The 17,858-nt window shown below is 35.8% G+C and overlaps 2 protein-coding genes across 13 annotated transcripts in view; one reads left to right on the top strand and one right to left on the bottom strand.

Moving 5' to 3' along the window:
- The window catches only part of TRPC1 (transient receptor potential cation channel subfamily C member 1), a 107,396-nt gene that overhangs the window by 58,864 nt on the left and 30,674 nt on the right, over positions 1-17,858 (top strand). For 5 of the 11 annotated variants that reach the window (XM_072792400.1, XM_072792407.1, XM_072792405.1 and 2 more), the window contains 4 exons: positions 2,636-2,811; positions 4,262-4,463; positions 4,797-4,991; positions 5,103-7,013. In XM_072792400.1, the coding sequence (XP_072648501.1) occupies positions 2,636-2,811; positions 4,262-4,463; positions 4,797-4,991; positions 5,103-5,330 (801 nt within the window). In that variant the 3' untranslated portion in view covers positions 5,331-7,013. Of the gene's footprint in view, positions 1-2,635; positions 2,812-4,261; positions 4,464-4,796; positions 4,992-5,102; positions 7,014-9,625; positions 9,708-17,858 lie in introns of those variants that run through there. The other 6 variants (XM_072792402.1, XM_072792401.1, XM_072792403.1 and 3 more) reach the window with 2 other exon arrangements.
- PCOLCE2 (procollagen C-endopeptidase enhancer 2) overlaps positions 15,315-17,858 on the bottom strand; it is a 64,306-nt gene continuing 61,762 nt past the window's right edge. The window contains exons 9-10 of one of the 2 annotated variants that reach the window (XR_012014828.1): positions 16,593-17,565; positions 15,315-16,512 (exon numbers count right to left, since the gene is read on the bottom strand). Coding sequence is in view for 1 of the 2 variants with exons in the window: in XM_072792412.1 (XP_072648513.1) it covers positions 17,435-17,565 (131 nt within the window). In the remaining variant the exon portion in view is untranslated. Of the gene's footprint in view, positions 17,566-17,858 lie in introns of both variants that reach the window. The other variant, XM_072792412.1, reaches the window with a different exon arrangement.

Genomic DNA, 17,858 nt, shown 5'->3' with positions numbered 1-17,858 from the left:
TGGTGCTGTTATCCTATCTTAGTAGTTTGCGTGCATTTCCATTTTTCTGGTTATTAGGAAAGATGTATATATTTTTCTCTGTGTGTGCCAGTTTAACTCTATGTAAACTTCAGTATCAATATTTTAATTACCTTCTTCTTTTCATTTCCTAATTTTCCTATCTCTTGAGTAAAACTGCTAAGTAGTTTAAAATAAGTAAATGTTTTCAAAAGCATGAATATTATTTTTACAAATAAATAAGCCCCATAATCTTTCTCAGACTAAAATAGATTTACTGTTTTTAAATTTTACCTTTTACATGAATGTTTGGTTAGTGTGCTTTTTCAGTTAATACTTACCCCTGGGATATCCACTGTAACTACTTTTGATTCTTCCATCTTATGTAAACACTAATATCATGCTTTTAAAGAACAGGCCTTGAAAGTTCCTGTTGTTTTTTTTTTTTTTTTCATTAAATATTGTTCATCTTGATACTGAAGTTGAGTTATACTTACTCTTTAAAACATAGTAACGTTAGGGACACCTGGGTGGCTCAGTCGGTTAAGTGTCAGACTCTTGATTTCAGCTCAGGTCATGATCTCAGGGTCACGGGATTGAGCCCTGTGTGGGTTCCTTGCTCAGATTCTCTCTCTGTCTCCTTTTGCCCTTCCCCTTGCTCACTATTTTTCTAAAGTAAATAAATAAATCTTTAAGAAAAAACTTTGTAGCTCACTCTCTTTCTAAAACAAATCTTTAAAAAAAAAACAGCTTAGTAATGTTAAATTAAGGCTTCTCTTTTGGACTAAATTTTTAAAATTAAAATTATAACATCATACATGGTCACTCTTGGGAAATCCTGTTTACCTATAAGTTTACTTACAGTGTCTGAATTTTCTTCAAAGGCAGTCTTTTTTAGTTATCTAAAGCAGGTACTCTGTTCTTACTGTCCAACTTAAGTTCTCTGGTCTTATGACATGGGTTTATCTAAGCCTCACAGACTGAATAAATTATTTCTTTCCAAGGTGATTCAGTATAAAGCTATCATTAAGAAGGAAATGTTTCTTCTCTTTTTCACACATTTCAAGCTTACTGAATCTAAAAGTTCTCTATTTCTTCTCTCAGAATTTTGCAAGGGGAAGTGAGGGAAGCACAAGGCTTCTAACCTACCACATGGCCTAGTCAAATGTGCAACTCAGGCATATTGGAGCTCTCCAGGGTTGCAGAGTCCAGGTCACCAGCTTGTGGTTTGCCTCAAAAATTTTAGCACACCTCTTCTACTTAATTAGCTGGCTCACTTTAGTGGGTTAGAGGAGTTTGCGTACTTGCTTGTCACTACCATTTTGTGTCATTGGTAAGTGGTGTGTATTATTTTGTCAGGTTTGAAGCAGTGAGAAATTTTATTTGAAGCTGAATTTAATTAACTTTATAAAATTGACTTGTAAATCTTGAGAAAAGATTATTTTTAAACACTATTTTTAAACTATTTTTTATATCGTAACAGTAATAAATGCATTTGGTAAAGAAAATTCAAAGGAAAAAAGTCTGCCTTCCAACCCCTAGTCCTATCTTCCATAGATACTCACTATTAACAGTTCCTTGTGTAAGCTTCCAGAACTTTCCTCTGCACATTAAAACCTGTCTGTATGAAAATATATATCTAATTTATCCTTTAAAAAATAGAAATGGGAGCTTATAATACTGTTCTCTACCCTGCGTTTTTGATTTAATATTTTATAGGCAGTTTTCTGTGCCAGCACATAGAGATACACTTCCTTCTTTCCAACAGTATTTAGGATGTTCTAATTTTTTTGCTACCTCTAACAGTGCTATAGTGAAAGTCCTTGTATATACATACATCTTTGTGTATTTCCTATCTATTGGCTAAATTCCAAGGGATAGAATTACTGGTCAAAAAGGTAATGTCAAATTATTCTTCAAATTTGTATGCTAATAATTTAAATATCAAGAATTTACGAAAAGTAACCTATTTTCCAGATTTTTAGGGAGTGTTGGAGGACAATGAAATTAGGCTTGAAACAACCTCCCGGATGCACTTCACAGGTCCACATTACAGTAGGGACCCAGGTACTAGACCCACTCATCTGGCTTGAACACATAACATTTTCTTATAATTGACCTAAAATGAAAGAAAATTGACCACCTTGGCAAAAGAGATTAAGGCAATTCTGAAGGAGGAAATGCTGTCTTTTGGGAATTGGTTTAGAACTGGTCACAAAAATCAAATGAAATACTTTATGTCATGATTTTATATTGAAAATTTTAAGAAGCTATAAATATAAGCATTTCTTTCCCTTTAGGCTTGAGCAAAGAGTTTCCTTTTATTCTTTGCAAATTAGGCTTTTCTTAAATCTCCATATCTATCTCTTAACTTCATCACAGCAATGTCCTCTGCACACCTGGTCCAGATTCAAGAAATGTGCCATCCAATACTCACAGTGCTGGCATGATTAGAGTGGCGTTTTGTTAGGCAAGGAGATTATGGATGTTTCAAAAGTACAGAACTATCTTACCCAGATGGAATAAAAAGAGTAGACTGTGGCATATGTTTGTTTTACCTTTATTGCCTGGTCATTTAATACTTAATATTTTGTTTTCCTGATAATTTTAACGAACACCTATATAATATATTCCACAGATTTCAATGGGACAGATGTTACAAGATTTTGGAAAATTTCTTGGGATGTTCCTTCTTGTTTTGTTTTCTTTCACAATTGGACTTACACAACTGTATGATAAAGGCTATACCCCAAAAGAACAGAAGGACTGTGTAGGCATCTTCTGTGAACAGCAAAGCAATGATACCTTCCATTCGTGAGTGTCTTCTAAAATTTTTAATAAGTATATTTCTCTCTATTGTGTTGTATATGAATTAGTACCTAGAGAAATAGAACCTCAAATTTTCTCTAAGACATTTTTTAATAAGAAATACTTATTTTTCATGAATCATTTGATAGTTAATCTTTATAGAAATAGAATCTCAAGTAAATGATAGGCCCAAAATATTACATTGTTTCCCCCACTACAGTCTGTTTTAACAGAGGAACTCTTGGCATTTTGCACATTGTATTTTGGGCAGGACAGTTTTCCTCCAGTCCTTTATATTACAGGACATTTGATATTTCTGCCCTTTACATAGTAAATGTCAGTAGCAACTGTCCATCACTATTACAGCCAAAGCAGTCTCTTGCATTTTCCACACTTAGTAGGAGGTCACTAGAATTGAGAATCATTAGAGTTTCATCAACAATTTTTTCTTCTAATTGGTCATATCATAAGAAATTGAACAATTAGTTGTTGGGGCAGAGAAAATACCTCCGCTCATTGTAAAATAACATAATGGAGAAGAAGGTGTGGAATTACCCATTTGTTGTATTTCTGCTATGTACCAACTCTTCTTTAGATACTCATATATCATCTTATTTAAGGAATAAAATTAAATGAACAGTAAGTATTCATTTAACACCCTCTTTGTAACACACTGTTCAAAGTGCTGAGTGAATGAAGCACCAATGAATAAAACTACCTCATGGAGTTTCTATTATATCATAGTGAGATGATAGAGGCAATAAAAAGAGAAATAAAATATATAGTATATTATGCAATAAAAGAGGCTAAGGAGACAAAGCTTGGGCCAGGGAGGTTATATGTGTGAGAGGGTACAGTTTTAGATAGGAGACTGGGGAGGGCCTCACCGGAGATGACATTTAAGTAAAGATGTCACGCTGATGGAGGATCAAGACCTGAAGAATATGGCTGGTGGAAGAATATTAGCAGATAAAGGGAATGGCAAAGGCAAATGCCCTGAGATGGGAGTGTGGTTGGCAAGTTCAGGGAAAAGCCAGGAGGTCAGTGTGAACGGGATGTAGTGAATCAGAGGGAAAGGTGTAGGAGATCTAGAACCTTACTGATACTTGTAAGGACTTGGGGCTACTGAGGTTGAGAGCCATTTGAAGTTCCTTCGCAGAGGAGTGATGGTGACGTCGTCTATCTAGGCATTAGCAGTATCTTAGAGGCTGTTTTGTTTAGAATAGACAGGAGGGCAATAAGAGGTTAAACAAAAATAATTTATCCTCCTGTTGAGTCTGTCTCTTTGTTTAAGGGAAGGCATGTCTGTACTGTTGGGTTCAACTTCATTCATTTTATAAAATATTCTTAGATTATCAATATTTTATTTACGGAATGCTACTATAAATGAATTCTTCATTTTTGCTAGTTAATTTCTTTAATTTTCTTTTAAACAGAAATGTAATTGTCTTTACAGGTTCATTGGCACTTGTTTTGCTTTGTTCTGGTATATTTTCTCCTTAGCACATGTGGCAATCTTTGTCACGAGATTTAGTTATGGAGAAGAATTGCAGTCTTTTGTTGGAGCGGTTATTGTTGGGACGTACAATGTCGTGGTAGTGATTGTGCTCACCAAGCTGCTGGTGGCAATGCTTCACAAAAGCTTCCAGTTGATAGCAGTAAGTGTTCATTCTTTCAAAGACTTTATATTCTTTCAGATCATACCAAATGTATGCAGTAGATAAGGCAACCAAAGATTATAAGAATTAGTATAATATTTAAATTAAATATAGATTTTTAAAATGTAAGTAATGTATTAACTGCGAATCTTGAACCACATTTTTACCTACAAGGTGTGCAAACTTTTGGAGAGTTTAAAATTCTCTCTCTTTCCCTCTGTCCCCCTCTACCTCTCTCCCTTGCTCCTACTCCTTCTGCCCCCCTGCGCGCGCGAGCGTGCGTGTGTGTGTGTGATCATATTCTATTGTGCTTTTTCATGAATGTCTCAACAGAATCATGAAGACAAAGAATGGAAGTTTGCTCGAGCAAAGTTATGGCTTAGCTACTTTGATGACAAATGCACATTACCCCCACCTTTCAACATCATTCCTTCACCAAAGACTATATGCTACATGATTAGTAGCCTCAGTAAGTGGATTTGCTCTCATACATCAAAAGGCAAAGTTAAACGGCAAAACAGTTTAAAGGTAAGAAATTAAAATTGCAACTTTTTGTATCGGTGAATGTTTTTAAAAATCCACCTCATTTAAATGTGGTTTATACACATTGTTAGTACCATGTAATTGTTTGTTTTCAAGGAATGGAGAAATCTGAAGCAAAAGAGGGATGAGAACTACCAAAAAGTGATGTGCTGCTTAGTGCATCGTTATCTGACGTCCATGAGGCAGAAGATGCAAAGTACAGATCAGGCAACTGTGGAAAACCTAAATGAACTACGTCAAGATCTGTCAAAATTCCGAAATGAAATAAGGGATTTACTTGGCTTTCGGACTTCTAAATATGCTATGTTTTATCCAAGAAATTAACCATTTTCTAAACCATGGAGAGAATAATTTTCAGTAATAAACCTGAAAGACTGCATTTGCATAATTTGTGATTAAATCAATAAGGTATCTATTGAAATTAAAATGAAGAATTATGTAAAAGCCATTCTTTAAAATATTTGTAGCATAAATATATTATGTAAAATATGTATATAGAATTAGTTTTTTAAAATCCTCCGTTAGTAGCTTTTTGCCAAAACAGATTAAGTAGATAGATTTTGTTAGCATGCTGCTTGGTTTTCTAACTTGAACAGTGCTTTAAATTTTTTTCTTTTTATGTTTAAGAAGGGCAGTTATAATTGTATACATTGCCAGAAGGTTTTGTAAAATGAAGATCAGCAGATGTAGGCTGATCTCCATTCATAGGACACATCTGAAATGTAGTAAGTCATGGTTTTTAAAATCTCTGTTTTAGGAGTTCACATGTAGTTCAGTATTTATTGTTCAGGAGTATAGTTTTATCTAAAATAGGTATTTTTTTTTATTTTATTATACTCTTAAGTAACAAAGAAAAACCCCAATGGATATTTGAATCTATTTATGTCTCTATAAATTTCAATTCACTTCAGTTTTTGTTATTGTAATATATTTACTTTTTCATGGTTGTAATCACTTTATATTTTTTATTTTGTTTTTTTCACTTAATAGTATTTTATATATACATTTCCATGTATTGATATAGTCCACATATTTAAATTTTTATAGAATTATATAGTTTTTGAAAAATATAGTTAGTAGACTTTTCATTTTATAGCAATCGAGTATTTGAGTATGTTTATAGGTTTGCACAGGTACTTCACTAAGATTAGGCATTTGGTGGCTTTTCATTTTTATCATGATAGTGCTATAATTTTTTTCAGGTTGGAGTGACTGTTCATAGTTATAAAGCTAACCCAAAATAAGGATTTCGAAGATACTTTATCATAAGTGGTCACAGCCTGCTTTGTTTTTGTAAACACTGAAAGACCCTTTAATGCAAAGATTTATTTTATATTTGGACTAAGGTTCTTGAACTAATCTCCCAAAGTATTTTCCACAGAATTTAACATAGCTTCTATAAAAGTGACCTCTTGCTTATTTGTGGATCATTCTTGCTGCTTAAGATGAAAAGCCTTGATTTTTTTAAAATTGGAGAATAAAATATGTATTTAAATTTTTTTCCTGTGTTCATGTAAGGGATGTAGTTTAAAAAGTTACACAGACTATTGCTTATATTTTCTTGCAGCATTTCCTGTTAAAAGGTGGTTAATATATAATTATCTTCTTAACTGAATTTCAGATGGTCTTAAGGCCACAGGGTGCAGGTAACCCTTGGTCTGTAAGCACCACTGATCCAGGGATCATTGGCTAAATATATTGGTATTGTGTTTCATCTTGCTTTTTACTTTTTATTTTTTAATTTCCAAATTGTAAGTGTTCCCTCTTTGGGGCAAATTCTTATAAAAATGTTTATTGTAAAGTTATATATTTTGTCTACAATGGGATTATGCACTTCCCAATTGGGATTTTACATCAGGATTTTTAGTCATTCTAAAAAATACCTAATTATTAAATCAAAATATTTATAGAGTGCCTACTGTATGCATGAGTTACTTATGAGGTATATTTTGAATGACAGCATATTGTAAGAAAAAAGGTAAATAAAACTTGATATTAGATTATAAATTGGCATAGTCTGCTTATTGGATTATCATATACTTTTATACTTTTTTGTTGAAATATCATTCACCTAGCATAAAATTCACTATTTTAGAATGTATAATTCGGTGTTTTGTTTTTTTTAAATCATGGGGAGAAAGGTCTCAAATGTAAAACATCAACATCAGACCCCTTTGTGCTCCTTTCCACCTCCAGTGGCAATCATATTGAAATCTTTTAGCTATTTCTTACATTTATAAATGCCATATTTTGAAATAATATGTTCACACAAAGACCTGTATGTGAACATTTATAGCAACTTTCTCCATGATCCCAAACCGGATCACTGAGAACAACCAAATGTCCATCAAGTGGTGAATGGATAAACAAATTGTACATCCATACAGTGGATATTTATTTAGTCAGTAATCCAGAATTACATCAGAGTTCAGGCAGAGAAGCAGAACTGCCAGGATATTTGCAGGCATGTGTGTGTGTTTGCATAGTGATTTGTTTACAGGGATTTGCTATTCCACAATTGGGGTTGGTTAAGCATCTATCTCTGTGAGGCTGCTGTTTCTGCACCTAATGTAGAGCTCACAGGGTAGACAATTAGGAAGGAACAGTAGATGTAAAGTGGAAGAAACAAGAAGAACGAAGCTGGAACCCAGGAGGATGATGGACACCTATGTCACTCTTCATGGGCTCAAACTTGGATAATTAGATGTATCCTGTGTGAAAAGTTACCTTTTGTCAGGTTGCTAAACACACACTTGACCTCGGAGTTGAAGAAGCTTTGAAGTAAGATCCTAGGAAAGGTAGGACAACAAAGACCACACTGCTGCCCCATCCCAAAAGTTGAGCCAGCAGATAAGTTATACCCCATATGAGCTACCAAAGTGCCTGCATAGAAAATCAGATGGCTGCTGCTTCACGTCTGTCCTCCAAATTTCACACTGAACTGTGTCTTGTGGCTCATCCTATATAAGGAAGGAAATCCTGGGAAACAAAACAGCCTACCCAAGTTGGCCCAAGAACAAACTACAGATCTATGCTATAACAGACGAATCTTAAAAGTATCGTGCTAAATGAGGAAGCTCATCACAAAAGGCTACATGCCGTATGATTATACAACATTCTAGGAAAGAGAACTATGGAAACTGAAATCTGATCATTGGTTACTAAGATCTGGTGGGAGGAGAAGATTGATGGTACAATTAGTCAAACTAAACACTCAAAAAGGGTAAATTTTAATGAATAGAAATTATGCTTCATTAACCTGACAAAAATACATAAGGCTACAACTTACTAAAATAAGAAAATAACAGTAGACTTACAGCTCAGTATCATTCCAAAAGAAAACAGTGCTTGAATATGCAAGTTAGTAGCCCATCATTAACAACACAGTGGTGTGAAGTATGGTAATAAATACCAAGGTAAATTATTCAGTACTACTTTTTCAAAATAATTTTGGCTATTCTAGCTTCTTTCTTTTTCATCTAAGTTTTGGAATCTGCCTATAAATAAACTGAAAGAGTTAGTTGGGATTTTTATTGGAATTGCATTGACACTGAAATTTTTGTTTTCCTCAGAAAATACATTTATAAAATCTAAGCAGGCTGAGGTTATAGGTAGGCCCTGAGGAGTAAACCAATTGGGTCTAATTATTCAGATTACACTAAGAAAATATTAATGGTACCAGGGATACGGCTGCCCTGAATTTCTCATTTGTAAGTTAATTTGTTAGCTCTTTGGCATCACTGTCCTATTCATAAACATGTGTTTCTTGAAGATAGACTTAGAAGAATTACCAGTTATAGCGTTCCTCTTCATTTGATATCACATTGTTTTTTTGCTCCCCTTGTCCTCATTATGAAATACTTTGATATGCCATTCAAAATTAGGAAAAATTTAATGTGCTACCTACATGCTTTAAAAATAACCATCTTCAGGCGACATGATTTCTGATGTAAATTAGGTTACAGTAATAGAAGAGGCAAAACAGCAGGTTTATGTAGGAGGTAAGCATATGTTTAAAAAAAGAACTGTTTCAGCCAAATGATAGGTAAGCTCTATTTTCTTCATTCTGCAGTCTTGAGTTTCCTGTGTATTTGTCTCTGTGTCTTGGTCTCTCTTTTCATTAGAAAGGCTAGTAAATCCATTTTTCAATTTTAGGCAGATTATTCTTATTCAAAGACAATAAAAATTATCAGGTGCTATTGGAAAAGAATTTTGAGGAGGAAAGTACTAGGCTCAGTAACTCATCTAAAAATTTAATAAATTTTGTGAGGCTATTTTAATGTTTTAAATTTAAAAAAATTTAAAACTCATCCATCCCCATTTAATATTTCAGTGGAAATAGCAAACAATCACTACATTTTCTATAATGATTGTTTTAATGCAGAATCTTTCTTTTTTTTTTTAAGTTAGAAAACTAGGCCAAAACAGTTCTCTCAGTGTTGGTGGTGAATGGCACAAATTTGTTGAATGAAAATTTAGCATTATTTACTTGTGTAAATATCCTAGAACTGGTGTCCAGTCAGACACATATCTAACAGTTTTTGTGCTCTAGAACCTATTTTGTCATATCAGATTGGAAGAAAACTTAGATTACCTACTTCAACCTTCTCATTTTATAGGTGAGAAAGTCACATTTGAAGTAATTTGTCCACGACTGAATCATGACTGACTTGAGAGCCTGAACTCAATTTGTTGTATCAGGTAAGATATATTCCAAAGCTTTACTTTTTTAAATTAATTTCTCATTGTCAGTTCATCTTGATCAGAGAACAGAACTGAAGATGCCTAGTTCTTGCTTTTCCAGATGAAGTGTTTATTAAAGTCTTCACTTATGACCAAGGACAGAAACAGACCAATGAGATGAACAAGATATAAGAGGAAAAAGGGGGAGAGTGAAGAGTAGTAAACATAAATAGAAAATCAGGAGTCAGTCTCAAAAAAATAACAAGCCAGGCCATGGAGGGACCAAGGGTTTAGAATGGAAACACTGGTTGATTTTTTTTCTCTATGCCACTTTATAACCTGATCAACTTGGTTATTCAAGGATCTAGAAACAATTTAAGACCTCTCTAAGGGATCTCAGAAAGGATCCAATTCATTAAGGAAACTAAAGTTCTCTCACTCATAGGACACTGTGAGGGAGAATCCAAGTCTTTTCCTTGTCTAGGAGTCTAATATTAATTTCTTGTTTGTAAGATAAGTTAACCAGCTGTATGAAAGTGTGTAAGTTTTCTTAATATACTTCTGTACTCGAAAGCTCTCTCACTGTTTAAATGTAACTCAGTCTTAATATCAGAATGCCATGGGAATATCCTTCAAGTAAAAGATAACATTTCAAAGTTATAATCAGATTTTAGCCTTTTAAGATCTAATTGTTGACTTTGTTTCTTGGAGGAAGAAGCAAATTACAAAAATAAAGTAGAAGTCTAGTTTTCAAAATGTTTTTAATTGAAGAACAGCAGACACAGTGTTACATTAGTTTCTGGTGTACAACATAGTGATTCAACAAGTTTATTCATTATGCTGTGCTCACCACAAGGGTAGCTACCATCTGTCACCATGCAACACTATTACAGTACCATTGATTATGTTCCCCGTGCTGCACCTTTCATCCCCGTGACTTAAAAGTTAGGATTTTAAATAACAACTTTAAAATTATCCAGAACAAGGACCCCTGGGTGGCTCAGCGGTTGAGCGTCTGTCTTTGGCTCAGGGCATGATCCCGGGGTCCAGGATCAAGTCCCTCAATGGGATCCCTGCGAGAAGCCCGCTTCTCCCTCTGCCTGTGTCTCTGCCTCTCTCTTTCTAGGTCTCTCATGAGGAAAAAAAAAAAAAACTAAAATAAATAAATAAAATAAAATAAAATAATCCAGAACAAATTTCTATGTCTGTCCCAGAGCTACTGTGTCTGAATACCCAATTCTGTACATCCACGTGTATTCCCATACTTATACATCCTTAGACTCCATGTTAAAAAGAGGCTTAGTGTGTAAGTAATGACCCTCACATATTTAATTCAAGATGCTTAATTATAAAAGATTTTTAAAAATGTCCTTAGGTGAGGACATATATATATATGCCCTATATATATATATATAGGGCATATATATATATATATATTCCATATATTTTTTTTTCCATATATATATATATGGAAAAAAGGGGAGAGTTTTAGTTGCACCTCAGACTCCCTGACATTGCAGATATATATATATATACATATATATACACACACATGTGTGTGTATATATATGTATATGTGTGTGTGTGTGTGTGTATATATATATATATATATATATATATATATATATCTATCTAAGGGGCCAACTCGTGAAAGTCTGTTAACTCTAACCACTTACCTGCAGATTTTTTTTTTTAAGATTTTATTTATTTATTCATGAGAGACACAGAGGGAGAGGCAGAGGGAGAGGCAGGCTCCTCCCTGGCTCAACCCCAGGACCCCGGGATCACGACCTGAGCCAAAGACAGACGTTCAACCCCTGAGCCACCCAGGCGCCCCTTACCTCAGGTTTTTTTATTTTTTTTTTGGCTCTTCTATTTGAATGATCATATCATCTTTGCATTATAACAGTCATTTCTTCCTGTCCAATATCATTTATTTCTTTTTCTTTCTTTACTACATTAACTAGACCCACTGGTGCAATTTTAATAGAAATGTTGACCTCAGGCATTTTTGTTTTATTGCTGATATTTAAATGCTTTCAATATATCACCATTTGCTGCAGGGTTGTGGGTTTGTTTTTGTTTTTGTCAGCTTAAGGAAGCCCTCATCCATCTTTAGTTTCCTGAAGTTTTATTTTGTCATCAAGAAATGTTGAATTATACCAAATGCTTTTCTGCATTATTAAGATCAAGTGATTTTTCTTCTTTATTGCAAATAGGGCTTCACAGAAACTTTCCCCATTCTGTTAAGAGCTGACCTTTGTTTGACTCCCGTTTAGTTTACCTCATCATCTGTTATCACAGTATGTCTACTATGTTGCTAGGCAAACTTGCTTGTAGTATACATGAGCCCTGATTGGTAAATTGCTTTGGATTGTGAGGAACTCATAATTGAACTATAAATACCTGATGGGGAGCCACAGCTTTGGCTCTTCCTGAGTGTACAACTCTTATAATGAGGGATGTCATATATGAGGACTCTGGAAGCTATGCCTATGGAGTTAATACAAGAGATCCTGTTCTGAGGAGATGTGAACTTTAAATTGGAATGTCTGCACCCACCTGACATGAATGGAATCTCCTGGCATCTGAGACATTATGTAGGAAGGCCAAAGAAAGCAGCTCACGGATGGCTGTGTGCACTGCTGCCTGTTGCTACGACTCCTATAGTAGAAAGTCTGGCCCTATCCAGTCAAGCTTTGGTCCTTGTGCTACTGTTTTCTGGGGATAATAGTAGCGAGAGCAGCCTAGGGTGCTCATGAGCCTGAATGTTTAGTTGCACCTCAGACCCCCTGACATTGCAGATCTATTAATGCAGTGAAGTATGTACATTGATTTCCTGATGTTAAATCAGTCATGCATTTCTGGGATAAATCCAACTTGATCATGACCTAGTTTGTTTGTTGGGTTTTGTCTGATAATTATTTTGTTTTTGCACCTGTGTTCATGAATGAATTCAGACTAGATCCTATGTTTGCTAAAGTTTTGGTATTGAGATTACACTCATCTCATAAAAGGAATAGCCGAATGTGACTTCTTTATTTATAAGAATACTCTGGAATACTATGTGTTAGATTGGCAGTGTTTGTCCCTTAGATATTTGGGAGATCTTCCAAGTCAAACTATCTGGACCTGGCCTTTTATTTGAAGAAAGAGTTGTAATTACCGTTTGAATTTCTTTAATGGTTGTAGGACTATTTAGGAATCCTGTTTCTACTCGAGTCTGAGTTGCAGTTTGGCCACTTCATCTAAGTTTTCAAATCTATTTATGAAAAGTGGTTCATAAGGTCCTTTTATTAAGGTCCTTTTATTTTTAAGATTCTATAACAACAAGAGTAACTTTTATTCCCAAATTGTTTTCTTGGTTTTTTTTTTTTTAACTTCATGGTTAGTCTCCAAAGACAAGATGCTTTAACCGCTGAGCCACCCAGGCATCCCTATAATTTCCTTTTGATCATGAGTTATTTAAAAGCACATTTTTCAATTCCTACCATCAGGGTTTTGTTTTGTTTTGTTTGGTAAAGATTTTATTTGAGAGAAAGAGAGCATGTATATGTGCGGGGTGGGGTGGAGGGGGAGAGGGAGAAGTAGGCTCCCCACTGAGCAGAGAGCCCAATACAGAGCTGGATCCCAGGACCCTGAGATCATGACCTGAGCTGCAGGCAGCCGCTTAACCAGACACCCCATCCAGCTGAAACACCCCAATTTTTTTTTTTACTGTTATTTACTTCTTAATTTCTAACTACTCATTGTTTTTGGAGAAGGATTTCCATAGGATACTAGTGCTTTGAAATTTGTTGAAATTTGTTTGATGGTATAGTAAGTGGGGAAGTTTTGTGATTGTTCCATATTGAGATTAAAAATGTGCTTTTGGTTTTGTTCCATACTTATCCATCAGGTAAATCTAGTCAACTGTGTGGTTCAAATCTTCAATATCTTTATTGGTCTTTCTTTTAAATCTGCCAATTCCTGAGATAAATATGTTTAAATCTCCCACTATGATGATAAACTTAATTTCCATTTATACTATGCCAGACTTAGTTACGTATTTTGAAGGACATTAGAAGCTGAATGCAAATTTTAGAATTATTATTATCTGTTAATTCTCTTCATCTTGAGTAATGCCTGGAAGTCTGGTTTTTTTTTCCCAATATTAATAAGGCCACATCAGTTTTGTTTTGGTTAGTATTTGCCTGGTATGTTTATCTTTTTCTATCCTTTCCCTCTCAGGTTTTCTGTGTCCTTATGTTTTAGATGTCTCTTTCAAATCACACATAGTTAAATTTTGTTTTTCTAATCCAGTCTGATAATTTTTGAGTTTTAACTCAAGTATGTAGTGACATATATTGAAATTATTGATACATGTGGATTTTTATAAAATTTTGTGATAATTTCCCTGATTTCACTTTAATTTCTTACCTTTTGTTCTGCTATTTTTAAAATTTCAGGCTATATTCTTTTATAGGTACCGTAGATATTTTAATGTAAAGGCGTAAGTTATCAGTAGTCTAAATTAATATTTTTATCCTTCCCTCTCTCAATATAAGGGCCTTAAAACACTTAGGACAAGCTCCTCCCCCTCCCACCTTCTTCAAGTGTTTTCTACTTGAATTTACTTTTTGTTTTTCGCAGATTTGTTTGCACTTACATAGATATGTCCATGAATTCAAGCCAAAGTAGTTTCTGCTTATTATTACTTAACTCACATTAGAACTACTAATCTGCAGCTATTTTATTTAATTAATTAATTTGAGAGAGAACTCAAGAGAGTAAGGGGGGAGGGACAGGGAAGAGGGAGAGAGAATCCCAAGCAGAGCCCATGCTGAGTGCGGAGCCTGACTTGGGACTTAATCTCAGGACCCTGAGATAATGACCTGAGCCGAAACCAAAAGTCCCATGCTCAATTGACTGCACTATACAGGTGCCCCTGTAGCTGTCTTAGTTTAAGGCTTTTCTTTAAAGAAGATTTTTGTTATTAGTTTATTTCACTAAAGCAGTCCAGAAGATATAATGGGAGCCTGACAGCACTTTTGTACAGAAAGATAAAAAGAAGGTAAATCTCTTTAAGATTAACCTTCTTTTTTTTTTTTTTTATGATTCTATTTATTCATGAGAGACACAAAGAGAGAGAGAGAGAGAGAAAGGCAGAGACATAGGCAGAGGGAGAAGCAGGCTCCATGCAGGGAGCCGACATGGGGCTCGATCCTGGGACTCTGGGACCATGCCCTGAGCCGAAGGCAAACCCTCAACCACTGAGCCACCTGGGCATTCCTAAGATTAACCTTTGAGTAAATAAGTAATATACCAGAATTTAAAATTTGAGAACTTTGCAAGATTCAGATATTTTTATTATAGGAATTGAGTTCAAAGGATAACTATTAAGCTAGCAGGACCCCTGGAAACACATAAGAGAGCCTGAAAATGTTTTATGATATATTAATATAGTCACCCATTTGTTCATTATGTGTTTGATTCCCCAAGTACAAGTACTAAAAACAAAAACAAAACTTAGGCAATTATACTGTAAAAAAAATTTTTTTTAAGAAGAAATAATTTCTAAAAGAGAAGTAATTCCCAGAAGTCATCTAGTCTAACTCCTTCAATTTATGACTAAAGAAACTCAAGTTCAGTCAAAATAAAAATGATTTATTGAACAAGAAAGAAATTAAGAAATGGTTATTGGACAAAAAAGAGTAGTATCGGTATTCAGCTTACCTCTGTTTTGAATAATTGAATTAAAAGACAAACTGGTGCCATCTGTTATCAACCACTAATTCCCTCAACAGTTCAAAGTCTTGTGTCAGCGATGTCAATGGTATAAATAGTTTGGATTACTTTTCCCAATTTTAACCTCCATTGTGACTCTGGCACCCACCCAGAAACCAATGGAAGTCTTTCTGCTGGTAATGCAGGAGGCTGATGGCAGCAAGCATGCCGCCTCTAATGCACCAATTAGAGGAGGAGAATACAATGATTTTTTTTAAGTAATCTCCACACCACACAGGGGCTCAAACTCATTTCCCCAAGATCAAGAGTCACTGAGCAGCCAGGTGCCCCAAAATACTAAAATCTTTGGTAATCACTCCAAAGTCTCATAACATGTATTCTTGAAAGGGACTCACTTGCCTTGAGAAGGTTAGAATCAATCTGGATTCCATAGTTATATCCTGACTGGGCACAGCTGTGAAGTCCAGATGGTTCTGAGGGCCTTTCTAAAAGGTGGCGCTGGCCAGTGAAGCCAACCACCAACTTCTGTAGTTGATCCTCTTTCTCAGCCGGTGAATTATCTGGGACTGATGGGCAGCCCAGTGGGAGAGGTTAGGAAGGATTCCCGACCCCAGCACCGGCCCACACTCATTGTTTGCTTAGGCTCGCTCAGCTGCCAAAACAGAGGCATTCTTCCTCTTGAAATTTTTTTTCCCTCTTGAATGTCCAGTCACTTCTAGGGCCGGGAGTACTGCTTTTACCCAAAAGATTATTTTCCTTATTTCTAAAACTTCAGTTCTACCATGAGAGATCTTGTGATCCAAGCCTCTGTTCATCCCTGATGCCCTTGCTACTCTCAGAGGGTGACGGTGGGTCCGTCTTGCACAGCTCCTGGCCGGCAACCTCCTACAGGCTGGCCCCCCCTGTGTCGGGTACAGCTGCCTGTTCAACAGCAGTGTGCAAAGGAGGGGCGTTCTTTCACCGCTCTTCCCCTCCTGAGCGAAAACAGATTTTTCGAAGGCAATTGCAGAAAGCATCCTACCTGACGCACCCTGATCCAGGTAACTGGGGATGAACAGGACAGAGGCATCCAGATTCACTTCTAATTTTTCAAGTCCTGTAAAATGACCAATTAAGATTTGGGCTGCAAAGGAAAACAAAAACCAAACGCTGCCAAGTCGAGATAAGAAGGTTTACCTCTGGGGCAGAGAGGGCCTCTTCTAGTGGCAGTGAGGGACTGGGTGGCAGTCAGGACTTCGGAGCTTAATTGTCAGCTCTGTCTCTTGGGAGATGTGTTTTCTCGACAAGTCACTGAATATATCTGAGCTTCAATTTCTGTTACAAAATAAAGGAGTTGAACTAGATTCCGAGGGACGCCATTCTAACTCTGACATTCTCTGGTTCTACAGAGAATTATAGTCTACTTACATTACGGGATCCACTTAGTCCCTGAAGTTCTTTGGAATGCTCTCTCAGCAAAGTGCAAATTGATACCAAACCACTACGTAAAAAGCAGGGAATATTCCTTTTACAGTGTCCCATCTTCTATAAAAGCAAGTTAACTGGCTGTTATCTAATCGTTTAAAAATATTTTATTAAAGCATGGACTTAAAAAAAAATGCAAGAGAAGACTGTAATACCCCAGAGCAAACGCTGGAAGGTAAAACAAATATCACTATAAATATTGCACTTATAAAATCTCTTTTTTACATCTTCACACAACTTGTCTGTAAATACCCTTTCACAGAGATGTATGAATAAACTGCTTCCAAACTGCCAACACTCGATACATTCCGTCTCCTGTGGCCGTACCAAGCTTGCAGGCTCTCAATCACCTGTCTGCTCCTCTCCGCGCAGCCCCGGAACTTCCATCAGCGAGAGCCGAGCTCTCGTACCTACATCGTGTGAAGAGTAAATCTTTCTGAATGCTCAAGATTTGATATTGTAAGATTTGTTGTTGTTTTTTTTTTTCTACTGAGAAAAATAGAAATCTTTCAAAGGCAACGACAGAAGGCAGCTTATATTGACACAGTTCACTGTTAACATTGCTTGTTTTTCAAGGCATCCAGGAGCTTCTGATTCTTGGTCTTGAACATCATGATAAAGCTGTTTGGCATGATTTTGCCTCGCCCATCTTCACCCACTTGGCCCATAATAATGTAGTTCAGACCTAAGAAAAAAGAACATGAGTTAACTTTCTTCTCTGTGTGTATTGTTTGATACAACATAGACAATAACCCACCTCTAGATAAATGATCCATAAGTGGTATCATTATACATTTAGTCTGTCCAGGATAAAATCCGGTGTAAGCCTCTCATCAGAAAAAATCTAAATTCACGTAAGTAACATGTTCCAGCCCCGCCAACTCAAGGAAGATGGACGAATGATGAGATCCGGTGACGCCCTGCTCTGCAGTGCCGCGGGCCTGGCGTATTTACTGCGTGTCTGCGGGGCAGGAGGCA

Source organism: Canis lupus, chromosome 22, assembly GCF_048164855.1.
Source record: "Canis lupus baileyi chromosome 22, mCanLup2.hap1, whole genome shotgun sequence".
Taxonomy (NCBI): domain Eukaryota; kingdom Metazoa; phylum Chordata; class Mammalia; order Carnivora; family Canidae; genus Canis; species Canis lupus.
The sequence above is the reverse complement of the archived record's forward strand: the minus strand, read 5'-3'. Positions and strand labels throughout refer to the sequence as shown.